At 41.2% G+C, this 27786-nt stretch overlaps 1 protein-coding gene across 1 annotated transcript in view; it reads left to right on the forward strand.

The window, feature by feature from the left end:
* iqsec3a (IQ motif and Sec7 domain ArfGEF 3a) overlaps positions 1-24123 on the forward strand; it is a gene marked incomplete at both ends in the record, with an annotated part of 80499 nt that extends 56376 nt beyond the window's left edge. Inside the window, 10 exons of the mRNA XM_079236457.1 lie at positions 2333-2494; positions 6428-6550; positions 10300-10466; positions 12657-12796; positions 16038-16163; positions 17246-17345; positions 17721-17879; positions 20034-20126; positions 20416-20459; positions 23563-24123. Of these exons, the coding sequence (XP_079092583.1) occupies positions 2333-2494; positions 6428-6550; positions 10300-10466; positions 12657-12796; positions 16038-16163; positions 17246-17345; positions 17721-17879; positions 20034-20126; positions 20416-20459; positions 23563-24123 (1675 nt within the window). The remainder of the gene's footprint in view (positions 1-2332; positions 2495-6427; positions 6551-10299; positions 10467-12656; positions 12797-16037; positions 16164-17245; positions 17346-17720; positions 17880-20033; positions 20127-20415; positions 20460-23562) is intronic.
* Positions 24124-27786: the final 3663 nt, after the last annotated feature.

Below are 27786 nucleotides of genomic sequence, written 5' to 3' on the forward strand. Positions count from 1 at the left end.
TTACCACTCAGAAAATCGCACAGCGGCGCAAACCAGCCATCAATCTCTCACTGGTTAGTAATGAAACAGAAATGTGTGCATCTGGAGAAATAGGCAACACGCAATGCTGACAGTTCAGCACTTGTAACGATCATAAAACAGCACTCTGAGGTACGGCCCTTCTGCACAACTGAAATAGATCTGAAATAGAGGGCCAATAAAAGTGGAAGTTTTTATTTATGATGAGGGTGAAAGTCCAAAATGGAAAAAAAGTGTGTGTGAGGAAGAAATAATTTTTCTGATGGACATTTTGTGAAGATGAAACTATTTGGTTATGGTTGTTCTCAAACCAATGTTGACTGTAGGCAATCCATGTCATTGAAAATGTAAAAATGACAGTTTTCAGCATTTGAATAAGAATATTGGGCCCAATATCGTCCGATGAGGACAGTCTCAGTCTGCGTCACTCCTAAGAATCTATCCTGCATTGTTTCCCTCCCAATTTTCAATCCCCCATCCGAATAATAATCACCATGTGCGATCCATCTGTTGTTGGACAAACATCAAATGAGCGATATCTGCCAAATACGTTTGGCGAGCCATCACTTTCGGCTGAGAGGGTGAGCCAGAAACATGGAGTGTGCTGAGGCTGTCGCAGCAGATGCTTTGAGGCAGTCCAGCTTCACTCATTCCCCCCCCCCCCCCCCACACACACACACGCACACACACTCTGTCCTCACATTCCTATTCCCGCACATCTGCTCTGTCTGGTTTTCCTCCAGCCTCCTTCTATCCTGCCCTTTATCCCCTCTCCTCTCCCCTCTGTCCCGCCCTCGCCTTATAAACCCATTAGCTGTGGTACACACACACACACACTGCTCTGTTATGTAAAGGTTGTGGTTTAAACACTACATAGAGACTGGAGAGGCAGAGCTGTGGCATTGATGTGGTAGCCTCCCTAGAGCAATTCTCCTCTGTGTCTAATAGGGTTATAAATAGTTACGATATAACTCCCTTGTTCATACGTAACTTCTGCCATGCAGTCAGCTGAAAACTATCAGCAAGACGACTGATGGGATCACAGGAGAGGAGATGACTTGCAGAAGCAGTGATTCATGGAAACCAATGAGATGTTTAGACAATTTTCTGAAGGCATGAGCATGGAAGTACACCTCGTTGTCCAGCCAATTAGATGCAATCATAGACTACTCACACATGACATCTGTGTTGGCTTATAGTCTGTATATAAATGATCCTGCCAATGGTTTTGGATGTTTTAGCTATACCTGAATAAACAACCTGTTCTGCCCACAAGGTGCATGTAGGTGAACAGCTTCTGCACGCATCAAGCTAGCCCTCCTTCATGAATGATCAATACACTTTTAAAACCAATAAAACCGTATTTTTAGAATGTCTTCACTCAAAAGTGACCTATGCTTGCTTTAAAGTGAACCTTTCCTTTTGCTAAACATTAGCTAATGTGGCCACAGGGGACAATTTATGAATGCGTAAATATAGTGTAACAATAGCATTAGATGTATTGATGTCAGTTACACAAAATATCCATTTAGAGTTTTGCAAACGTTAGCTAACATTAGCCATCGCAAGATCAGGTCATACCAGAAAAAAGTAAGGCTGAAGCGGCAAAACAGTGTTTTATTGCTATGGAATATGTTAACTGTTTTCAAAACCATATACTATTTTTAGGTTGATATGCAATCCTCCGGCCAGCCGATGGATGATTTTGGTATGGTTTTAAAATATAGGTAATTCATCATAGTGACAAATTTGTCATCAAATTAATGAAAAATACAAACAAAAGTCACCAACGTTGACAAAAGCAAATCTTTGACCCGTTTCATTCCAACAAAGTCTACCTGGGAATGCCTCTGTGCATATAAGTAGGGGTTTAAGGCTGCGTCCCACATCGGCCATTATGATTCTGGCAGTGTCCTCGGACTTTAGTAGAGTGTCAAGCTGTTTAGCGGTTGTTAATGAATGTTGTAATTCAGCATGCGAATGAATACAGATGAGATTGTGCCCAATGGGTTTTATCACTTTTAGCAGTCTTCACCTACATCGTATGCACAGTAAGCACCCAACATTTTCCGACCACGACTCTTATTACCGCAATGCATCTTTAAAAAGATAATTTATAATGAAATGTCATAATGTTCTCTCAGCATTCATGACAATAAATAAATAATAAACAAATGAAGGATCTAGTTTGTGTTGGTGTGGATTACTGCGGCTAAGTGTCTGACACAGTCACACTACTAATACCAATATTTAGGACGGACTCCTTTTGCTCATTCAGTCCATTCCTTTACTCTGCTTTGTTTGTTTGTTTCAGAAACCCTGACAAGGGCCTTCAGTTCCTGATCTCTCGAGGCTTCATCCCAGATACACCCATCGGCGTCGCCCACTTTCTGCTACAGAGGAAGGGCTTGAGCCGACAGATGATAGGAGAGTTCCTCGGAAACAGCAAGAAGCCCTTCAACAGAGATGTCCTTGAGTGAGTAGCACATCATTTATTGAGAACATTTTAGGATAATGTACCGCTCCTCATAAAAAGAGGATTCTCCTCACTAATCCCTTCATTTTCAGGGGTCAGGGTCAACTGCAGGACTGGATCCAATAGAGGACTTAGCATAAGGAAAATCCTCTGCTTTACTACAATATAGTGGTCGTGGAGTCGTGTCGATACCTGAGCCCAATGTACTTTGATAATATACAGTTTTCAACTCTATTTGTCCATTACTTGGTTTGACCAGGGTTCTCAAATTACAAGCTCGAGGTCCAGAGCTTTCCTTTTAAATATCCTGTTATCTTTAAGATATTCTGACTTTTAGTCCCTATGGGGCAAACTTAAAATAGCTGAATCCTACAACCCCCATATGTCATTTTTTTCTGAGTTTATTCTCTCAGACTCGAAAAAGATCCGCCACAGCCACAAAAAGACAGTTTACAAATGTTTGCACAGGCTGATTAGTTCCTAAATATTATAAACTATTTTATTTCATGTGGAGTCATCATGCATTACAGGCTGTTCTTTACAGCAGAACACAAATAAAAGGACAGAACATACTTGTTAAACCCAATGGGTTTAGAGATGCCTCTTTATTGTATTACTCATCAAATATATGGAGACGCTGCAACGTACACATGACTCACTTCACCCTGTACGTTTCATTCCAGGTCATCAACCTGATGGGCATTATTTTCTTTGAAGTTCTTTCTCTTTTCTATCTTTCAAGAACTTCCTAACTTTATCTCAGCAATTGTCTTTTTTTATTCTATTACATTCTCTCATTCAGCAATTACTTTGAAATTTGCATATCAACCCGGAGGAGGTACCGCAGATCTTTCTTTTATCCTCTCTTTTGTCCAAGTTATCAAACCTAGAATCCACTTTTAGTCTTTGCAAGGGCAGACATACACGACACAGCACTCAGCCAAGTTGTTCACCCCGGGCTGCCCTCATATAATATCCATATTATTTAAAATGGATGCCTTCATGCCTCCTAATACATTGGATTAACAGGATTATGCTTTTAATGCCTCAAACAGCACAGTTATACCTCAGCGCAGGTGAGATTGGGATACATAAATGTATATGTATTTCCCTACAGTGCAGTCATACAGTGGAAGTGATGTTGAAGAGGAGCAGAGTGCAAAGTGTGTGTGAGAGCACTTTCCATAAAGTGTAGTCACAGGAGAGCAGGTGAGGGATTGCAGTCTAGTGTGAAAAAGTCACTCATGTTGATTTATTAAGCTTGTGTGTGTGTGTGTGTGTGTGTGTGTGTGTGTGTGTGTGTGTGTGTGTGTGTGTGTGTGAAAGCACGTGGCTTCTGTTTGTGTGTGTGAATGCATGTGTGTGTGTCTATCATGTTGCCTCCTGTATTCCTGGATCTCCCTCCTCTCCCTATGAATCTGTGCCTCATGCTCCTCTCATTTCTCCGAGCATAAACAACAATATTTAAAATGTCTCGAGTCAATTAAGCCAAATTGTGGTTATAGATTTGGGTTCCAAGAAATGTGGCACCCCAAGGAGTCATTAACCAATAATTTAGTATACTTGTTTAGCAGGAAAAATGCGATCTGTTTCAGACTGTCATCTCCTCATTGGCTGCTCAAAATATGTCTCCATCTGGTCTGCTGTTTCTTTATATTTGCATTATGTGTGTGTGTGTGTGTGTGTGTGTGTGTGTGTGTGTGTGTGTGTGTGTGTGAGTGTGTGTGTGTGTGTGTGTGTGTGTGTACCTGCCATTGAGCTTTGTAAACACACAATTTAAGCCTTGCTATGCAGACAGATGTGATGTGTATCCCCCTGCCAGGTACAGTGTACAGATCAACAACATGTATGTGTGATAACAATACGTGTGTATGCGCATTGTGCCTTTGTGTTATTTTGTTTGAGTGTGTATGAGAAGGAGGTGGGAGGGGGAAGGAGAGGGCTGATGTACTTAGGCTAGAGAGCATCTCGTCTGACGTTACATAAACAAGGAGTGACAGCTGGGGAAGAGGGGAGAGAGAGAGGTGGTGGAGCGAGGAAGTGAGTCATGAAGAGGGCGATGAGAGAGCCTCGGCAGTCAAGAGTTGATCAAGTCAGAGTCACTGGCTACTATAAGCTTTACTGTAATACGCATTATGCTGATGATGTTTTATATATACAATCCCTATCGTGGAAAATATTACAGTTTATTGTCAAAGTGCCAGTTGTATTCAAATTGTTTTAGAATTTGCAGCATCCAGTATGTTGTACTAGCAGTTAACTAACAAAGACAATGCCGATATAGATAGGAGTTTTGATTAGTTTGATTACATATGGAAGATGGAGGGGAGCCATGATGATGTAAGAGGGTTTGGATTCATTGTCTAGAAAGAGGATCAAAGATGTAAGAATGAAGGGTTGAGGGATGAAAGGTGAGGAAGGAAGGGAGGAATCAGGGTCTTGGACGGATGGATGGAGGAGAGCGATGTTGACTGATGTCAGCTGGAGGCAGGAGGGAACCGGAGCGGTCGAGACTCCGAGTGTAGAAGCAGTCTCTTAGAGAGCGCGGATTTTAGGTTCTTGGAACGCGAGAGACAGAAAGGAGAGAGAGAATAAATAGAAAGTGGTTTGAATGGGAAGGTTGTGAAAACGGATTCAAGGGGAATGAGTCAGGTAACATTAGCTGTATACACAAGACACGTAGGAACAATTGTAGTAATAGTAGCTGTGGTAGTCCTGGTAGAACTTTGTAGATGTAGGTCAAATAGTAGTAATAGTTCTTGAGGTAGTGTAGTAGTAGTAGTAGTAGTAGTAGTAGTAGTAGTAGTAGTAGTAGTAGCGGTAATACAGGATTAGTATAAGTAGCAGTACAGTTGTAGTAGACTTAAGTAATGTAATACTGTTGGTTTAATTGCAGTAGCAGTAGTGATGACTGGAGTAAAACACATAGGACTATAGGTGTAGTTATTGCAATACTCGTGGTGGTGAAAGTACTAAATGAAATAGTGTACACTTCATGGTATTTTCGTTGTGAGCAGGTTTTGCAGCGATCTCGTATCGTAATACACGGTACGTCAGGAAATACTGTAGACTCAGCTATCTGACTCTTTTCTGCTGGAGCAGCATGTGTCACAGTCAAGTACCCACCTCATTAACTTGCTTTGTTCACAGTAATCCATCTTCGTGTTGTGTGTGTGAGTGTGTGTGTGTGTGCCCAAGTGTTTTCTGTAGTACAACAAACAGAAATGATCACTACCATACTTTATTTTTGTTAAAGAATTTTGAGATCAGCGGCATCGTCTGTTTTTGACCCATCTATGAACTGATAAAAATAGGTTTAGAGTACTGCATGAAAGCCGGCGATGAGGGTGTTGAAAAAGACTTTAATTTCATAGTTTGATTATCCTTCCACTTTGTACTTCGACAGAACACCTCACATCAAAGCGAGGGAAACTTAAAAACCTTCCAACTTGTTCCTAAAGTCACCGTTCACTTTAAAGCCTCATTTCACCCCTAAATTGCCCGCGTTGTATTTATCCACCTGAACTCATTGGACAGGATATTTTGCTTTTTTAATTAAAGTCATTAAGCCGGGGTTGTCAGGTAATAAGGAGGATTTTCTGCTCTGAGGGACTGTACGTGTGTGCGTGTGCATGTGTGTCTTGCTAGCTGTGGCACGATAAAGATAGCCCGGTCCAGTCTAATTCCTGGTGCTCGTGCGTGGCTAACATCTGCAATAAGCAGAGTAGTGCAGTGACTGGGAAGCAGATGAGTGGACTTTTATCTTTAGGTCTACATCCACCAATGCCACCAGTGAAAGGGCAGCCACTACCATCATGTTGATATATTGCAATGAATTTTAATTGATTAATTAATTGTTTTCCTTGTTTTGCCCTGTGTCTTCCTTTCTGCTGCTCCTTCCATATTAAATCCATTCTTTACTGTGCTCAACAGTTGTGTGGTGGACGAGATGGACTTCTCCGGCATGGAGCTGGATGAAGCGCTGAGGAAGTTTCAGGCCCACATTCGTGTCCAGGGAGAAGCCCAGAAGGTGGAACGTCTCATCGAGGCCTTTAGGTGATTATAAAAGCAGTAGCTGCAGTTGGAGTCCGGCTTCATCTTGCAAAATTCTGCACATAAACTGCCATTTCCAAAATCTAAAGTTGGGTATGTTTCCCTTGTATTCAACTCTAACCGTTCCCTAAACCTCGTCCCTGCCGGAGACAGCGTTTTCAACCAACTCAGGCTGCTAAGGAACAGCGTTTAGCATTGAGGGGGATTTATTGGCAGATTATTATTGTTTTATTTATATCACACATGAAAGAGATTTGACCATGAGTGTGGCAAAAGTATTAATAATCAGAAACATTGTTGTGCAGAGAAAGTTGATTTAAAAAGTCAGATATTAATATTTATCGTGCAAAATAGACAACATGTCCCTAATTTGTCCTACTGGTGTCCTTTAATTTCTACTATGCTGTAAATCTGAATGTGTTGATATTTGAGCGGATGCAAAAAGTGAAATGATATTCTGTCACTCAAGCATTACCTCTGGGCCAAACTTGTCTTGCAGGGCTTTAAGATGCAATTCACAGGTTGTTTGATCATGAAATATGCCTTCATCGAGTTCTGAAGACGTGCTGAGGAGGTACAGATGTGAATTTGTGATTCGTGAGATGTGAGCTCCGGCTTCTGTTTTTGTAGTCAGGAGTACTGTATGCCAGACAGATACACAAAGAGGGAACATGAAAACAAGCTAGTATGACTAGATTTAATCAGAAAAAAAATCCACAGCCATACACACAAAAAGAGACACGAGGACATGCACACGTAAACCCCCAAGAAGTAATGGACAAATCACAGAATGAACATGTGAACACAAATACGCATTCATCTTGATGACAGAGATGTGATCTCAGCAGTCGAGTCACACGGCCTCATCCCAACAAAGACACACTTTTTTGTCTTTCTTTCTGCTACAATAAAACGTTGACAATGAAGCCCCCATCTGAATATCCAGGGAGCGTGTCCGCCTCCTTTCTAGCCATGATTTGAGGGAGGGAGGCAATTTGCAGTGCATCTGTGGCTCTGTGTGTTAATGCTAACTGTTTGGCGGAGCCCCGCTGGAGAAACAACCACCTGTCATTGTTATTGAGGTGCCCAATGAGGAGAAAACGGCAGCATTGTCAGCGGGCATAGAGGTTGGCACTGGTAATGTTTGGACACTAACTGGGAAAAGGAAGGAAGGAAGGAAGGAATGAAGGAAGGAAGGAATGAAGGAAGGAAGGAGAGCGGGAAGAAGGTTTATAAATAACCAGCGTTGCGTAACCACCACTGCCTCTCTGTGCCTGCCTCTCCTGCTCCTGGGCTTTGATATGCCCCCAAACACACACACACACACACACACACACGGAAAGAGAGAAATCTCCGAAGTAAAGTGAAGGGGATTTGAAGCAGCAGTGCAAAAGAGAGAGGGGAAAAGTGAAAAGCAGCCAGCAGCCTCAGTATCTGCTGCGTCAGTGTGCTAATGAATGAGCAAATATGAGCCAGCTCCCAATGCTGCAGATATATATATATATATATATATATATATATATATATATATATATATATATATATATATATAGTTTATATTTTCATGTCTGCATTACAGTGTAGTATCCTTATTTACTCACCCTGCAGTCACAAACGCTTGCTCTATTTTCTATTATGGTTATTATAGATAAAGATCATGCGACATGTTTAATCTTGCACCGAGATCCATCCTCACAGAGTACATAATGACTGTTGGATTATACCATCTTTAGCGATCTGCAACAAAAAACAAATTAGTTTGGAAGTCGGCAGCATGTGCCAGATTTGAAGACAGCCAAATCCACTCGCTGAGCAGCAATCTCTGTCGTTTTACCCGTGTTGTTGTTGCTTTTTGGTTATTCATTTTTCCCTGTCTGCCTGTGCAGAGTAAGAGCACACTTAGAAAGCAGCTCAAATTGAGGCTTTTCATTGCATGGTTCTATAAGGATATACAGACAAGATCATAATTGCTGGTTGCTGTGGAGTCACGGGTTTTAGACAAAGATATGAATAAACGATCTGTGTGAAGCCTTATGATTACCAGGCTGAAACAAATACTGTACACCACAAGCACACATGAAAGGGGGGGACACACAATGAACAGAGCCTCTTTAGTAAAAAATACAATTACATACCAGTAATATAGATGCTATTGTCTTCATTTGTATATATGTCTATAAAATATATATATATATATATGCAAATAATAATGCACTCAATATTATGCTATTTTATGTTGTATAAAAAGCAAGTTCAAATCTCCAATGTCAAAAACAAACTTTAAAACTCAAGAAATACAAAGAGCTCTCTCTTTAATTGCATTATATTTGATTGAATAAGTGAAGGCGACTCAGATCAGCATTTGTAACATGTTGATCGACTCAAAGCCTCTCCCATTAGGATGTTGGTGGTTGGACAGTTGGACGACACGGCTTATTGATCTCCTCGTGAAAGAATCAAACTGAAACTATAAAGTGAGGCTGATAAAGGGAGGACATTTCGCTATTATTACAACATATATATAAACAGGCAAAAAATAAGCTCTGTTTTTCCTTTTTGATAATCTTGCACGGTTTAAGCAGTGTTCAAATCCCATTAAAAACAGTGTGTGTGACGATCTGAAACTGCTGTATTTATATATAATACATTATATAATATATGTGCCTTTATTTAATCCCACAGGGACATTAGATTAATATAATGCATCTCAGTAGGTCTGCAAAAAGGTGCTACAGCCCCAATGGAAATGATGATTGATTAAAGTAACGATTACAGTACACACACACACACCTTCTCATTCTCCTCTTACTCTGTATATTGCTGTGTCTGATAACTCACACTCAGTAGATGTTCTATTGTATTATTCATCCCCTAACCAGGAAGTGTCCATGCCCTTTACGGGGAAACAAATTCTCTCTCCGCTCTGGGCACTTCTTTGTGAAGCGCACACACGTATGCAAACACCAGGAGTAGGTGTCTACAAATCTGTTAGATTCACGGTTTCCATAACCACATAACGTAAAGGCACTTCCATTCTAAACCTTTTATTTTTTTAGGGGTGTTTTTTTTTGTTTGGGACCTACATGAAAATGAGCCTGGCCTCTGTTGCGTTCTTTTGCAGAAGTACAGAGGTAAACATGTTCATATTTCAAACTTCTTCACAGTAACAACCTACATAAATGCAGCTACAAGGCCCATAAATGTTGGCGAATGTTTAAATATGGCTCGGTAAAGGTTGTGTGGGTCGACTTCCTCTCGCGTAGTGCACGAGCCATGTAACCACCCAATCCAGTGGGACAGATGTGCCTCTACAGAGAGACGCCGCTTGAGCAGGGCAACCACTGTGAGGTTCATTGTTGCTGAAAGGCAGCAAACGGCTTCAGATGAAGCCACGAGCAAAATTAAAGCCATAACTCTTATTTATGTGTGACACTCATGCTCAGCGTGTGACAAATCAATATGTAGTGTGTTGAAGGACGCCTTTAGTGTTTTAGGGTAGCTTATTATCTGTGTCTTTTTCCCCATCTTGTCTCTTCCAATCTGTCGTCTTATTCCTAACTGGCCCCACCTATTCTTCACAACAACATACCCTCCCATTTCTTCCTCTCTTTCATTTCTCCATGTTTGTGTCCTCTGCAATGACCCACATATACTGTACTACTACCTGTCTTCATCCCTCCACCCTCCATTTTCTTTATTTTCTCCCCTCTAATTGTCCCCCTCTTCTTCCTCCACCTCCTGTACACCAACAGTCAGCGCTACTGCATGTGTAACCCCGATGTGGTGCAGCAGTTTCACAACCCAGACACCATCTTCATCCTGGCCTTCGCCATCATTCTGCTCAACACCGACATGTACAGTCCAAACATCAAGCCCGACCGCAAGATGATGTTGGAGGACTTCATACGCAACCTACGAGGTAAGCGACACAGCATCTAAGCATGTGTGTGGATCGGCTCATGTAATGTCGGTTCGCTTTTAAGAGCATTCGTGTGCTTGGGTGTCAGAGGTTTAATATTATTATTATTATTATTATTATTATTATTTGTATTATGTTTGAATCTTACTGCAATGTGAAAAAACAAATCAGTAAAACTCAATAATCCTTCAACAACAACATCAGTGTAATTGAGTCAGTGTCCAACAGTGTTTGGATCTGTGTTACATCAAACCTCCCTGCATAAATTCAGGTAATAAAGATAAGGTAATATTTCTATCCCTGCCGGCCTTGCTTTACGCATTCACAACTCATAGCGACACCGACAGAAAGCACCTGTAATTCTTGTCTCCCGTATGCAGACAGATGCTCATTCGCCAACCGCTGAAGATGAGACGGGAGCGTCGTAGTTTTGTTCTTCCTCTGTGCAATTAATCAGGGAATGCTGAGGTCGATGCAAAACAACTTTAATAGATTCACCCAGACTGTTCCCCGCAATTAAATTAAGTTGAGAAATCAATTTCGGCATCTTATGCAAATGAAAATATGCCACTCTCTCTTGGCCTCTCTATTTGTCTTTTGCTCAGTTTACGATGTTTTCTCTGTTTCTCTCTGGATTCTCTTATCTTGTTTTGTCTCGGTCAGAATATCATTTGGTCTGTTTATTTATCCGTCTTTCCGTGTTTATATTCTCCCTGATGCTTTATCCTCTTTTCTTTTCTCCATCACGTCTCTCCTACACACTGACAGAAGAATAACTCAATCAACTAATTGACTGAGGTGAAATGCAATTATGCACCAGAAACCAATAGTAATGAAGAACCACAGAACATTCATTATCTCAATTAAAACAGACTGTCAGTGGCAAAGCTATTCCACAACGAGCTAACATAATATAAACCAGCTTCTGCCATAAATTAATCTTTATGTCAGCTCATTGAAAAATGGAAATTACAATGTCTCTGTTACTGGATAGAGAGGGCGGTCTCAGATTGAGACGAAGTTCAGTTTTTAAGGTATTTAGTCATAAATCATAGTATTGGACAAATTACATTTTTGACATGTTGATGGCACCACTTGAAACCAAAGTTACTCTAATTTATCACCAGGGAAATGTAAATGTGTTCCAGACAGCTTTAATTTAAAACCACAGGTCACACTTTAAAAAAAGTCACGGGATCCCCAAAGTCATTATTTATAGGACTTATCATCTGGGGACCATGAATGACAGTACGAAATAGTACCAATCCATCATGAAGATGTTGAGATATTTCACATGATTAGTGAAATCGAAATGAAAAGTCAGGGGATCACCAATAGCGTTGAGATTCACCCTCTGAGCACCATGAATGTCAAAATAACATCTCAATCCATTAAATATTTGAGATATTTCTGGACCACCAACCAACTGTAATCAACATGCAAAGAGACGTACAGCATTGAAGTCGTGAGGAGTGTAAGAAAAGATGCATTCAGCAAAAAAAGAAAGTCACTTATTCATCTGACACTTTACACACATATCCCCCCCGGACATCTCCTCCACTCTCTCCGACTCCATAATGTGTAGCGATGTCTCAGTGGTGTCCCATGGTGCCTCCCTGTCGCCGCCATCCCTTGTGGCGGTTTCATTTTCTCCAAACACATCCTGCCCCATTGAAAACTCAATGTACCACACAGCACGGTACAGCTGTGCGGATATAATGGGGAGCATCTTGAGGGCAACCTTTCAGCCTAATGACATGCCGCTCTACCTGCGTCGAAATGCTACAGCCTCCAACTGCACTGTGTTCCAGACAGAAGATCTTCTACGGGTGTTAACCTTTCACTTGCTAATTAACCTCCTCTCACACTGCTTTCTGTAATTACCTAATGGAGACAATGAAAGACGAAAATACAAAGGAGAGACGAGGAGAGACAGCGTTCTTCTTTGCTCTGAATATTACATTTTGTTCCACTCTTTTCAAGTCAATTAACAATATGTTTACAGCTACGTTGTATACGTAGATATGGCATGCAGGGACACAACCCCTGCTGTATTGAAGCCAGAGTAGGCACACACTGGCTCCTCTACCACTGTAACAACAGCAGTCACTCCATGTTTCTTCTGATGGACAGTAAAAATATTGGTGATGTGTGTAGACTTTGTGTGTAAGCAGCCTATTCTCATCTCAGGTGTGGATGATGGAGCAGACATCCCAAGAGACATGGTGGTCGGAATCTATGAAAGAATACAACTGAGGGAGTTACGCTCCAACGAAGATCACGTCACCTACGTCTCCAAGGTTGAGCAGTCCATCGTAGGCATGAAAACAGTAAGGACACACTGACACACTTTTGTTCTATACTTGTGAGGATCTCCAGGGCGTGATGCATTCCTTAGCCCTTAAAGTGCAACAACATAGCAAACTAACCTTTTCTTAGCTTGGACTGAAACCATGTTAAACCTTAACCTGCATTAGTTGATATTTTTAGCCACTTGGGGAAGCGCTTAACTTAACATAGCCACCTGGCAAATGTAAATACGTTCTCTTCAACCTCTTTTTTTTTGTCTCAACTAACTCCTGAGGAAATGATCTGGCTCTTAAGCTGCTAAATGCTACTCAATGATCACCAGCTAGTCGCTAACTTTGTCTATCTGCCATCTGGTGCTGGGCAGATGGAGTCGACTTGGTTTACAAGAGGTTTCGATCCTGAAAATAACTTATTTTCCATCTAGAAAGGACATTGGTACATTAAGAGTGGGCCATAAACAAAGCTGTGGGTCGTAACAACTAAATAATGAGCCAAAAGATGCTAAAATGCTACGTAAAGCAGAGGGGATCAGCAGGCTCTGGTGAGGATTTCAGTGGCTTCATCACTAAAAACAAACCCTTTGATAGTATACATAGTTTAACTTGAAAAGGCGGTTCTAATAAACAAAAAAATCTTATTTTATATGCATAAAAGTCAAAGATAAACATATTGTATTACATTACTAACACACTGATGAAAGTTTAAAATATTCCTATGGGGTTGAGCTGATGGTGCTGTAACCGTTTTCCTCATCAGACAGAAACCTCACAAATTAATTGATGGGGATTAAAAACCCATAATCATTGTTTCCATTACACAGTTATATAAATCATTGTATCTATTTTTTTACAGCACGTTCTAAAATCTTCTTGGCTTGCTAGATTAGTAAGTAAGATTGATAACACAAAAAACATGTCACTCAGTGCAAGCCAAGCCGCCTACTAATTATTCAAGACCTTATCACTATCACCTAGCCCTGGTTGTGTTAGCCGAGCACATTTATTAGCCATTAAATGTCTCATCAGCAGTGCGATCATTACCTCAGGTCATTACTCCAGCTGGATACGTCATTAACCACCGCTATCATTAGTCTTTTTTTTAACTATTAAGGTTGAAAGGTTGGTCAGTGCACATGAGTAATGTAAGTGGTTGAACCACTCTTTAAACACTGGAATGTCCTTTAGATAGGAGGAGTCAACTACAGACATCCACCGTGTGAATATTTATGTGCAAGATTTGATGTGTACTTGGAAACCTAATGCCATTCTCAGCCTCTTCGGCACTTTGTATTAGTTCTAGTAAGTAATCATGAACATGCCAACATGCTAAACTAAGATGTTGATGAATATGGTATATATGATAGCTGATAAACATCAGCATGTTAGCATTGTGTTACTCTTAACTGTAGACTCATAGTCTATCTATAGTCTCATCTGTCTGTCCATACGCAAGATGCACTATGAACGTTTGGATGGATCTCACTATAAATTGACTTTTAACTAGTTTTAAAGTGAATCTCAATAATTCCCTGTTTACTTCCAGAATGACATTGGAACAATGACATTGAAAAGATTTCCACTGTCTTTTTCTTTTTTTTTTGTGGCTTTTGCCTTTCAGTGTCTCAGTGATGGATGAGTAGCCATAGGATGACAGAGGGAGTGTTGTCATAGCCAAAACAATGATGGATTGTTGTGACAGGAACTGACTATTCCTGCCTATGGCAGCTGTCTGCCATAAAAAGACTTAGATAAAGTTTCCTTTTCAGAAATAGTGTAACAGCAGTTGTCAGAGTCCCTTTAATGTGGATTTAAAACAAAAATGGAGTGGTTTACATGAGAAGATATTTTGATAATTATAGGAGTTTGCTTTTTTTTTGCTTGATATTTGATGAATGAATGAAAGTGATGATGTGATTTTAGATCCAAGTGGTTTTACGGTAAAATGTCCGTAAATATTTGATATGGATACGATTTGTGAAATACATTTTCTTCAGTCATACAATTGATCTGTCAATTTTATGACTAACTCTCTCCTGTCAAACTGTTTCTTAATTTTTGTCAAACATGCATTAGGCATTTCAAGCTATTGACGTCTTCATATGTTTCTAACATTAGTGTAATGAGAAAGCAGGCTGGCTTTGACCAGCTGGACGGGAGTCTGTAGACCCTGCAGTGATGAGAGACGAGAGCGTGAGAGGAAGAAAAGGAGGCTGTGTATGAGCTTTGCAAATAGTCCACAGGAAGCAGAGGGAATTCAAATTGGAAATGCACAAAGACAAAAACGATCGGAGGCCACAGATGAATCCATTTTATCATGAAGAGAGGAACAACCGTGATCCAAAATGGAGACAAGTCAGAGAGAAAACATTGTGAGAACATGATTTAATCGGTCCCTGTCATTTTTGTAGTGTAATCTGCTTAAACATCGAAAAGCACTTAAGTCTAAGAGGAGAAGCCTGGCCTCTTGCAACACAACTGCAGTGTTTTGTAAAAATACAGGACAACAACTTTATAATGCTCCTCCAAGAGTTGCGTTACCACCTTTTGGTCTTTAGTATTCAATAACTAAACAGCAAGATGTATATTGCAAAAGAATACAACAATCAATTTCACAGCAACTCATAAAAGATATTGCTTGAATGAATGGCAGGAAGACTCTAGGATTGCTCTATCTACTAGAAGTATATATCTCTCTATGAGAAGTACGTAGAGCAAGCATCGCCAAACCGGTCTTCATACATTTCATTTTGCTCAAACACTAAAATTAGACTTTTTGCTTTTTCACATCTAATCAAATAGAAAGGTGAGAAATTCAGTGCAAGTAAAACTTCAAAGAGCAACCCCAGCACAGCAAAGTAAAGAATCCTAACATGTGGACCTGCATTGATGCTCATGTTCTGCTAAGGGAAACACAGTTGAAACAACATGCTGCCTCCTTATCCCTATCTTCTTTATATTGTTTTAAAGGGCAGTCTTCATGTCACTAATTTGTCTCAGCAAACTGTGTTTAATGTTTTTTTTCTTCTGTGATACTTCAGTCTCAGCTTTTAACTCCAGTGAATAATGTGTAGTACCCCAGCCAAAAGTAATTTGCGTTAAAAGTCTCCCCATGTTTCACTTTAATACTCTCTCCCCTGAGGGAAAGGTTTTATCTGATGCTCTCTACTTCATATGGTCTGGGATGACTTTCACACTTCTCAGACACTTCATCTGAGTGATGGAAGCTCTCCTTTCACCTGGATGTCTGTGTCTTCCTCTGCAGGTTCTCTCCGTCCCTCACAGAAGACTAGTGTGCTGCAGTCGACTTTTTGAGGTGACTGATGTCAACAAAGCCCAAAAACAGGCAGCACACCAGAGAGAAGTCTTCCTCTTCAATGATCTCATTGTGGTTAGTATATGATAAGAGAGATTCAGAGTAATAATTCATATTTGTATTATGAATGTTGTGTACGCTATCTTTACAACCACCACAGAAATAGTTGTTTCTGCTGAAAACATTACATCTTTAAAGTTGCTTATTTTACACTTCCAGCTGCAATGCACCATCACCTACCTCGACTGTGAGCTCCCTCTCTTCCGCAATGTTGTTTCATCAGTCAGTCCCCTCCGGCCCTTTCTTTTAATAATAGATCGTAGTAAATGCAGTTTTGCAGTGCACTCATATGCAAATATCTGTCCCCAAAAGAGCAGCTTTAAGGGACAGTAATAAAGTTGTGTTTCACAGCACAGTTAAGTTAATTTGGTCAAAAGATGTGTAGATTGGATAATTATAAAATGTTTAATGTTGGGCATAATTAATGTGCCCGTGAGGAGGCACATCCAAAGTGTTTAACTACTCTCTTAATGATGTCAAATTTTGATATCTATCCAGCAAAAGGAAAAGCAGCATCGTTATTTCGGGAGGTTCGAAGGCCAATTCTGAAGTAAGAGGTGAAAGGAGACATCTTCACACAATCACAATGGAATTCTGTTCATTTGGCACTAAAAGTTAGCGGTGCGATTTATTCCTGGGAGACGTTTTGTCCTGACAGCTTTGAGAGTGGGGCAGACATTTTGAAAGACTTTACTGCAAAATTAAAGTGACAGGGACTTTTCTTTAAATTTGGCCGCTGTTCTAGTAGCTTGAACACGTCAAGTAGTGTTTAATATGCCAACGTGATGTATTGGCTTAACACGGCTCGCCTGGTAAATTATGCCCAACAGTAGCGCTGCAAAACAGATTTGACTCATCTTTCTCTATCTGGAAGGTCATTCGATGAAAAAGCATCAAACACATCCTGATATAAGCTCGCCGTGGTGTTGTTTTTCAAAGAGCACAAGCGCACAATCTGATATACTTTGAAACTTATATTGTACATTAATATTGACTCTATCTGGTCTTGACACATGTTTGGAATTTCTTTGAAATTGCTTTGTAAGCTCTCTGTCATTCATATTGTTGCGATAACTTTGGTTTCTTGTTGTTTTCAGATTTTGAAGCTTTGCCCAAAGAAGAAGAGTTCTGCAGCCTACACTTTCTGCAAAGCAATGGGCCTACTTGGCATGCAGTTTCACCTGTTTGAAAATGAATGTAAGTCATAATAAAGTTAATAAAGTTCCTCCAGGTTGTATTGAAGAAGCGGTTTAGGAGTTACGGCTGTATTTGAAATAGGTTTGATATGAAACTGCTTTTTATTGTTGCTTCATTTTTTATACTCATGATGGCAGAATATGATCATCCTGGCATTTCCCATAGAACATATCCTCATGAAGCTTACTTTTCAAAATGTAATCATCCCATTCTTCTTCAAATGTTGTGTTTTCTCCAAGAACAAAATGAGTTAACAAATCTACATTCAAAAGGTATTTTAAAGCCTGTAGTATTAAACTTGCTAATACCTTGCAAACTGCTCTTGCAACGTCTCTTGACAAGTCTCAACAAGTCAATGCCTCCTGTGCTCCCCAGACTACCCTCATGGCATCACCATCCTCTCCCCGTTCGGCTCAGACAAGAAGCAGGTACTTAACTTCTGTGCCCAAAGCGCTGAGGAGCTGCTCAAGTTTGTAGAAGACCTGAAGGAATCAATCTCGGAGGTGTCGGAGATGGAGCAGATACGTATCGAGTGTAAGTGTCTGTCTTTTTTTTCTTCATATTACAATGAAACATACAGTAGACTGGAGGCTGCCAATTAGTTGCGTGTACAGTATGTGACGTAGAAGGTCCATGAAGTGAAATGTGTGTGTGAATCCTCCTCTAGCAATGCAGCCAGCGTCACATTTTGAACCAAATCAATATTCTCACATCTACAGTTGGATTCTAAGATACGCTGTGTGGGAATCAATAAGTCCTCAGATAGTACACAGGAGTCAGAAGTCACCCTTGCATTTTGTGTTATTGTGTTAACTTGTGTAGGTACAGAAAGACTTTTGCATTTTGGTTCCTTGTGCACTGCAGCTCTAAACAGACTGCAGGGGGGGGGGGGGCAGTACATTGGAGGTGAAAAGAGGCCAGTGCTCCTTAAAGCTGCCAGGCATCTGAGTTGTTTGGGTCTGCGTGCATTTGAAATTCCCCAGACAATAAGACATGCGCACACTTCGACCCACTCGGAGAAGCAGAGTGTCCAGAGCCTGGCTCCTGGCAGTGGGCCTCAAATAGAGCATCCCCGCTGGTATTTGACGGCAACCCCTTCACAGAGAGGCAGGGCCGGCAGCCCGGAGAGAGCAGGCAACAACACTGGTTGACAGGCGGAAGTTATTTATCTCAGTCGAGTGGAGCAAGGATAGACAGCTGTGCACAATTTAAACCAACACACACAGATAATAACTCATGTTGAGCCACATTTGTTAGAAAGGCATGCAAACCAAAACCTTTTTGCAAAGACAGGAACACAATTTAGAACAAGAATGATTGCTGGCACTTGCATAGAAAAACTCCACATCATCGTTTCTCCTCTCAGGGTTTCGTGGTGTTGGCACATTAGCAAACATGCCTGCAGCGGGCACACTTATGTTTGGGCTTTCCCTCTTTGAGATGAGATGCAGAATTTACAGTTTCGGTTCATATGGAGGTGCATATTTTCCTGCATCGCGATCTTTATAATGAGGGGAATTCCTAATAGAATTGATCATTTTAATTCAGTCCTACACTCACTTTGAATGTATTTCTGTTAAGTCCATGAAAGTATATTTTAATTGGAAACAACTTGAATGTGCTAAATATAGGTACAATAGGAATTTCCTTGAAAGAACTGCTCCATTTAAAAAAAGAAAACTGTCTTACCAGTAGATAAACTTACCAAATAGGACACTTTCTGTTAAGGTTGTCACATTTTTGTCACACTGGCACCAAAATGAAAAAGGGGTACATTGTGTACTTCACCCTTAAAGCACTACATGTTTGACGTCATTGAGCATCCCATAATAACCCTTACCATATTATAATTCAAGTAGTCTGAGAGAAGATTACCCTTGTGCAGATCCTCTTGGCTCTGTTTTCAGGCGTTCCTATTGGCTGTACTACTAATGCAGATGTGCCTGCACCTCCGTGACAGCCTGATTCTACGGCTGATTCATGTCCTGTGGGGAAAATCGCTATTCTAGCATTGGCAACAACTGTCAACACTGGAAAGCAACCCAAAAAAAGAAGGACAAAAAGAGAGTGTGAGCTAGCCTCGCTTGGGGCGAGCGTCATTCTCTCCATCTTTAAGAGCTTAGCCTTCTGCGTGACAGCTACAATTGGCAGAAGGCTAAACTCTTTTGGCAACATTTGCTCTTCATTTCTGAAATTAAATGAATGACAAGTACTCATACAGGTTACTGTATGAAGCTTGTGAGCCCCTGCTCATCTTGTGGGAGGGGTTTAGGGGTTTCCCCAAAAAAACTGCCTGTTGAGTTACAATATGATAGAAGATTATTATGGAATTTTTGCCCAATAATGCCAGAAATAACCCGCCTCCCCCAGCTTTAAGATCACATCCGTCAGCTTTGCCGCTCAGAATTAGAATGCAGTGCAGTGTTGGAGACGAAACAACATTTAGTCATCGTGATTGGAAATGACACGCAATTACCATCAAGTGTGAAGTGTAATTAGTGAGATGGCAAGTTGTGTTTTGAGATTAGAGGACAGAGTGGGAGGGGAAGGCAACGAGAGCGTCTGAAAGAAAGTAGACGTATGCCGATTAATGTGGTTTCTACGCCTGCCGCCTGTCCATCTATGCATTTTGCTCTCTGTCATGGTATGTAAATGATAGATCGTTTTTGTCTTCGGTTCTCTCTGCAGGGGAGCTGGAGAAGCAGCAGGGAGCCAAGACACACTCAGTAAAGAACAACGGCACACAGCTAGAGCTGCGCGGCAAACAAGGCTCCCCATCAGGTGTGTGTGAGTGTGTGAGCACCGTCGCGTTTTAATTTTAAAACCTACTGCAGAGACCTTGTCCTCAATTGCATTAATCTACCTGCAGTTAATACAAAGTATTTAAGACGGGGGTGTTACATTTGAACTAATCTTATATTTATTGTCTGTGTAGTGGAGTGATATGAAGTGCCTTAGTTTAATGTGTATTTCTGCTCTTAAATAGCATTTTAATAAGCAGTGAAAGCTAAAATCACAGACATTTTGCTGCCACATTTGTCTCTTTTCCCTCCATTTTTTCTCCATCCAGGAAACCAGGAGATAGATGAAAGAAGTGGACACAATGCAGTAGAGGTAAGTGCTTAGTGATAGGGCCATGACCCAAAGAACAGGTAAGTCAGTACAGGGTGGCAGTATGAAGGTAGGATGAGACAGGATGAAACCTCAGGACTGCTCATATCTTCAGGGCTCGAGTGAGTGAAGAGTGGATGAGAGAACGAGTGCTGCTGGGTAATGTGCTGCGGGCATGTAAGGTAACCCAACCCAACTAAATATATTAGATAAAAGTACTCAGGCGGGTAAATAAAGGTAGGGGGTTTGGGGAAATTAATAACATCATAACACGTTCTACCCATGGACAGAAAACGCATCAGACTCATAGGCTTAAATATTATCTGTAAGCCTAAAAAAGGAATAGGTAATTAGTTTCACAAGCTCAGGCAGAAAATGTGACTCCTTTTGGGCGTTTAAAGGGTGAAAGAGAAAGAAGCTATCATTGCTGAAAGTAGCTTCGGACATGTGCGGAATGTCTGTGTGTGTCTGTGTGTGTGTGCGCACCCCCACGTGCAGCACCAAGACCTTAATTAACACTGTAACATGCGGGCGGATAAATTTAACGCTCGTTTGACCCAGAAACGTCACCTCTCCACCCCTCTGACGGATCTCTGGGGGAAACTTGTTGTGCGAACATTTCGTGCAAGCAACAGAGCAAGCTGAACTACAGTACCCATGGGGCTTTGCAATTACCATCCTAGTGGCATCAGATGACCTTTCCCTCGTCATTTCTCCGGCTGTGGAGTTAAGAGGCTAGAGTGAAAAACCAAACACTCAGGGTCAAGTTGACACTCAGTGGCTGTTTAATTTCACACAGCTCACTCTTAATACTGGAGGCTGTAGAGCTATACTCAGGTGCTGGTTAGAGCAAAATGACATATACATTGCACTAATATTTATTTTTATGTGCAATTTGTATGTGCAATGGCTCTTTTATTCATATAAGTGCTCTCTCTCTCTCTCTGAGCAGCCTTTGGGTCTTCATAATAGGGAACGATGATCAGGCCAGTCTTCAAGGTTGTCTGAGCTCCCTTCACAAGCCGTCATCCCTTCTGCCATGCAGCGTGCAGTAAATGTCAGTGGCTGGTGGGGAGCCGTTAGCTGTCGAAACACATTTATCTTGGAAAGCAGGAGGGTCACACAGAGAATCCCGCTCAGGCCAGAGGCATGAATGACTGAATCCCACAGCAAGCTTCGATAAATCTCAATAATTTGATCGTAAGGTTTTTGAAAATGTAATGTCTCCCTCGGAGAAGTCTGTGCTGTAGTTTCAATGTGGCTAAAGAGTTCCAACACAGTCAAGGGTGTCATTCACATGTCCCCCTCACTTTTCAAAATCCTATTTATCCATTTTTTTTGGTGCTAATCTACACCCTCGAAGACACAGTCATGGCAATACACTGTCAGTCAGCAAAACCAGTGACATGTTTGTGCACACTTTTGAACAGATATGTGGGTTGTTGTTGACACAAAGAAAGCCATCATCACAGAAGTGACAAGCAAACAGACTGCTGCAAATAGTCGCCATTTTAAAGCTCTGCCAGCTTCTCCTCATGTGCAGCCAATCCATCAAATGATCGACCCACTGGTGTGTCAGCTGAGTACTACGCCGTCCAAATCACATACGCGTGATTAGTTTACACATAGATTTGGACATTTTTTTAGGGCACTATATAATGCATAAATCTCACACTTTGGACATTTTAAAAATTGTTTGGTCTTCTGTGAAAAAAAATAATCTTTCTACTGAGAATTTAAACTTTTGAAAGTCAGCAGAAAGTCAGTAAAAGCCTCCGTTCTTTATCTAAAGTGCTTCAGAGCTCATTGATACTGTACTGTTAAGTATATGTGCCAAGTTGTCAAGGAGAAATAGTGGTTGGCAGATTGAATAGGTTCAAATGTTAATGGGGTTCTTTCACACAAGAGTTACATCAGCGCCTGTAAGAAAAGGAGAGAACTCCGCCGTAAGCCCTTTCTTAAGTTCAGATACCTTACATTCAAAGTCCATTAAATTGCAGGTGAATTGCCGTTGACCTTATTCACACAGTCGCCATTTTGAAGGGTTCTTGTGGGAAACTTTATTCTGATTGACATCCTCACAGAAGCTTAAAAGTTAATTTGATACTAATATCTTTTGTCAGAAATGTGCAGCACATCTGATGAACTATCTTCAGTAATGTGCTGAATTTCCTCTAAACTGCCTCTATAGACCTGAGACTTGATCTGCATTTGGTTCAAAAAGTCGATTTTTATTTTCTACATCGTTTTTACTAAACCTAATTTTTACATAACTTTTTCCCACTACACATATTATGCATTTCATATTGTTCTCATCCCATGAATTATGACAATGCTGCTTATATTTTTGTTTTGGCATATTGCTTTCTGGGAACAGAGTTGGAAACATGACTTGGTTCCTAAAATAGGCAACATGAAAAGAAGTCAGGAAAAGGTAGCCAACAATAAAGGGAGACATATAGCAGAAATACACTTTGAGGGAAGAAAACTGTCTGCAAAAAAAATAAAATACATTGACAGAGGGAAAGTGTCTGCAGAAAATAGAGAGTTGAAATAAAAGTGACTTATGGAGGTTTTGCATTCTGATGAGTGTTGCCTGTGGACGTCTGTGGTTGTCAGTCTGCTCACCTCCTCTCCTTCCACCTCTCCCTCTACCTCCGTCTATGTTCTGGTTACCCCAACCCCCCAAGTCTCCTCGTGTCAGCTGTCCCCATAGCGCCACACAGTGGTTTGGAAGGGAGACACAGGGGCCCCTCAGTGTCCCCTTTGGAACCACCGGGCCCCTTCTGTAGAGCCACGCCAAATCTCCCCAAGTATCCCCATTCCCCATCACTGTCCTCCTCCTGACCCCAGTCACACACTGATATTCCCAGCATCCAATCTACAATGTTGTGGGGGGAGGGGGGCTAACTGAGTTAGCAGTGGTCACGATATCTTTACACCTCCACCGACCCCCAACACCAAAGCCCCCACGCATGTGTGTGTGTGTGCTGTGCGTTCACCAACCCCACCCCCCTAAAAAACACAAAGAGGGCTTGAGGGATTGAAGAGGAGGAACCAGTTTTATAACATTTGATGCTGTTCTCTTGGCTGTTTTCTAAACTAGGTGTCAATTCACAACAGGCTTCAGACGTACCAGCTCAGCAGCAGCACGGCTCGGAGTCCCGAGAGCGTGGCCCTTCTTAACCACCGGGGGGAGCTGCTTTTCCAGCAGGGGCCCCAGGGGCTAACCCACGGGCCGGCGCCTCCACCTCAGCACCCGCAGTCGCAGTCAGCGGCAAGCACCCCCGCCCACCACCTCCACCTCCAGCAGCACCTCCAGCCGGCCGTCAGCATGGCTGATCTGAGGCCCGAGACACTCATCCAGTGTCAGCAGATCGTCAAAGTCTTCATGCTCGACAACGGCGGCCACGGACGAATGGAGGCCTTCCTCAGCCAAACACCCACACACCACCACTACCAGCATCACCACCACAGCCACCACCAGCTCAGTCAGTCGGCCATGTCCACCCCGGTCCGCTCGCCGGACTGCTCCCATGCCGACGACGGCCACCAGCCCCCGCTGCCACCCCCACCACCGCCTTACAACCACCCTCACCAGTATATACCCCCGGACCCCCGCCTCAGTCTACACCGGACCCCAAGTGGCTCTCGGAGCATGGTGTAAATAAATGAATTAGTATTCTTTCCCTGAAACACACACTTCCACACACACTCCCACACAAACCCCACCCCCCTTCTCTACTTATTTAACAGTACATAATGTACATATATACATACAAATGAAAGAGCTATAATGAAGAAAAAAATATCTCACTTATATGCATATATTTAAGAAGAAAAAAATAACTAAAAGAAAAAATCAAGGTTTTAAAAAGAGAAAAGGAGAAATAAAGTGCATATATAAAGTTTTACTTGATTCCACATGTATTTTGAAATATTATGTAGTTTTAACAAATTTCTATAACTTTTTGTCAGTTTTAACTTGCTAGAGAAAACACAGATATTCAGTGTCTGGATGGATTCCTTCTAGTTCCAGTATTCACCACCACCAACGACAGAGATGGACTGTGATGGCTGGACACACCCCAAGGACCTTCTGCTTCCCTTCGCTTTTATCATCCCAAACCTCATGCCTATGTGCTGTATGTGCGTGCGCGTGCATAGTTGACACTTACTGAAAACGTGTGCCAAAATACATAGCCTCCACTGAACACTGACTCCTTTGCACTTGACTAAACGCTAGGGCTAGAAGAAAGAAGAAAAAAATACCTTCCATCGCTTTGAAGAAAATAGTCCCTTCACGCTTCTCCCACAAGGAGCACAAAAAATGAATAACAAAACTGTACATCCGCTCCTCTTTTATTGTTGTGACTCTCTATCATCAGAAAAAAACTCTCACTCAAATGTCACTTTCCATTGATCATTCTACAGTGAAGCATGACAGGAAATAAAGGCAACCAATCACATGGATTCCTGCCAAACCAAAAAGTCAGTAGAGTATGGTCCTGTTGATTGCTGTTTGTCTTTTACTCTTCATATTTAATATTTTGCCGGCGCTTCCCACGGGTTCTTGCCACATGTCGACGGTGGGAAAGTCTTTTTCGTATTTTGGGATCGTTTAAGCCGCTCTTACTTTTTTTCTCCAACTACAACCATTCAGCATTCAAATGTAATATATGTACACTGTACTGTCATCTGTTGTTTATGAAATGCTTCTTAGCTTCTTCTTTTTTTTCAGAGAATCACCATGAATTTCCATGAAGATGCTTCTGCTACAACTGTTAAATGTCAACATCTGTGTTTATTCTGATTTGTGTAAAGCATATTCCACCTTTGTGTGTTTTCTGTCGGTGGATAAATGCAAGACCGAGTCCACCCACAAAGCATCCAGACGCTGTCTCTCTATGTCGGTACAACTCCCAGGTTTTGTTTCAGCTCCTTGTGACTGTTTCCTCTTCCTTCCTAACCTTTCAGTCTGGCATTTTTAAAAAGGAAAAAACTACAGACACACAGCTTGCACTGCAAATGCTGGCATTAATGATATTGTTTGTGCTGTTGGCTAGTCTGCTTTAAATACAAACGGGACAAAAAGAATGCATTATCTGATCTCTTTCTCTTTCACCCCAGCCCAGATTGTAAATACCACATTCAAGTAGTGTCGGAAAGGCAAGCTACCTTTAGCCCCTTCAAAATGCTGTTGCCTTGTCACACGTCCTTCATTCTGAAATAGGTCAGCGACTGTATCAGCCTAAAGTCCCCCATCTTTTAAACATAAGCCCCTCCAGGTGGAATGGATGTTCATTTAACTCTGCTCTCATCTGACCCCACCTTTATGATTTGTTGATTTATAATCACAGAGGCACTGCAGGGAGGTCTTTATCTTATCTGTCTGTCCTTTTCCACTCATAATTTCACGTAGTGGAAAGACAGAGGTTGCAGAAAAAAACTGTCTGGCAGAAACAATGAGTGCTGGTGTATGTGTGTTTGTGTGTGTACGTGTGTGTACAGCTATCTTTGTGAGGACCAATTACAGTTTTAGACATTCAGAGTGAGGACATCTTGTCTGGTCCTCACTTTGAGACCGACCTTCAAAGGCCTGTTTGAGGGTTCAGATTTGGTTTTGACTTTCAGGTTGGAAGTAAGTTTAAGTTAGAGCTGGGGTTAAGCATTTAGTTGTGATCGTTAAAGGTTAGAGTAAGGGGCTAGGGAATACATTATGTAAATAGCAGGTCCCCACAAAGATAAGTACAAGGTTATCTGTGTGTGTATGTGTGTGTGCGTGACCTGCTCACAATGGCATCCTAACTTTCCCGAAAAACAAATGTAACCTCTCTCCCGTTCATTATGGTAATTCTTGTGTTACTATCTTTCACCACAACGAAAATAATTAGCGCTTTCAAAATGAATGAAGAGCTTTCATGACAATTTATATCATTTTTAGTGACTATAAAAAACATTAAAGGTTATGCAATACATTTCAGTAAATAACATCAAAAGTTCTGGTGTTGTGGATTTTACACTGATGGATGATGATTGTATGAATGCTGGTGCATTTGGTTTGGTCAACATTCACAGGTAATGTGAATCTTCTCTCATGCATGTCATCAGTTTGGAGGACTATTGAACTCTGATTCCCAAAAGTTTAGAATGTTTTATGCATGATTGAATTTGCTGTGAGCACGCTCGCGGGAGATGAAGATGAAAGATGTTTAATTTCTGATTGAAATTTAAAAAAAAAAACATTCAAACACCCCTTCGAACAGAAAATGGATTTAAAATGGCAAATTTGAGGCTTCTATTTTTGCCAAACAGTGGCCATTTTTGTTCTTCGGTCTTTCACAACCCTTTATTTATGGTTGCACAATTTTCCCTACACATCCTATGTGTGCAATAAACAGGAATATGAGGCACACTGAAAATCCTGAGTTTATGTTTGAAAGGAAACCAATGTAGCATTTTGGGAGTCTAGCATATGACATGGAAGCGCAGTAGGGGCTAACTTTCTTAACAGAAAAACTGATAAAAGGGCTCTGCAATACCAGTGCACCGCTTCATTAATGACATGTGGATCTTGTCTGGCTCTTCAACACTGTGTTTGCTCATACTAGTTAAAAAAAAAATAATTACAAAAGTGGACATATTTATTTTGAGACAGGTGGACACTGAGTGTAACAGATATGAACCATCACCTCCCTCAGTTGGCTCTGAATCCCTCTCTACCTGTCTTTGCAGTATATCAACATGCTATTAAAGATGATTTAAATCTATTCACAATGAGGGGTTGCTTTGGTTCTTGGTTGTAATAGTTTGATTCTTCACACATTTAAAGCCATGATCAGTCTATTTATTTAAACAAATGTTCTCTTCTTCTTTTTTTTAGCATTTATTGCACCATGAACCCATGCTCATATCAGCCAACACTTTCATTTTTCTCCAGTCTCATTTATGTGTATATACAACAGGTTGGAAATAAATAAGTCATATATTATCACCTAACTCTGTTCTATGAAAAATGTCAGTGTTTTTCAGCAAAATTGTTTTCTGAAATAGCTGATCTCATCAGAGTCATTTCTGCTGTCTGCTGGATGTGTGAATAGGTAACTTTTAGAAGTATATACTGTGATATGTCAGTAGTCTGTGTACAGTGGGTTTCTGCTGCCCCCCAGTGGCCAGAAAGTTATTGCAGGTTTAAAGGGTTATGCTTTTTTCAACATGGGCTTTACACCTGTAGCTTTTTCATTGGTTGTAAATTATTGTCTTAATAATGTCACCATCCATGCCATTAGGAGTGCTGCTCTGAACACACAAGGCTCTACAGTGAAGTCAG

Source organism: Taurulus bubalis, assembly GCF_910589615.1.
Source record: "Taurulus bubalis genome assembly, chromosome: 20".
Classification (NCBI taxonomy): domain Eukaryota; kingdom Metazoa; phylum Chordata; class Actinopteri; order Perciformes; family Cottidae; genus Taurulus; species Taurulus bubalis.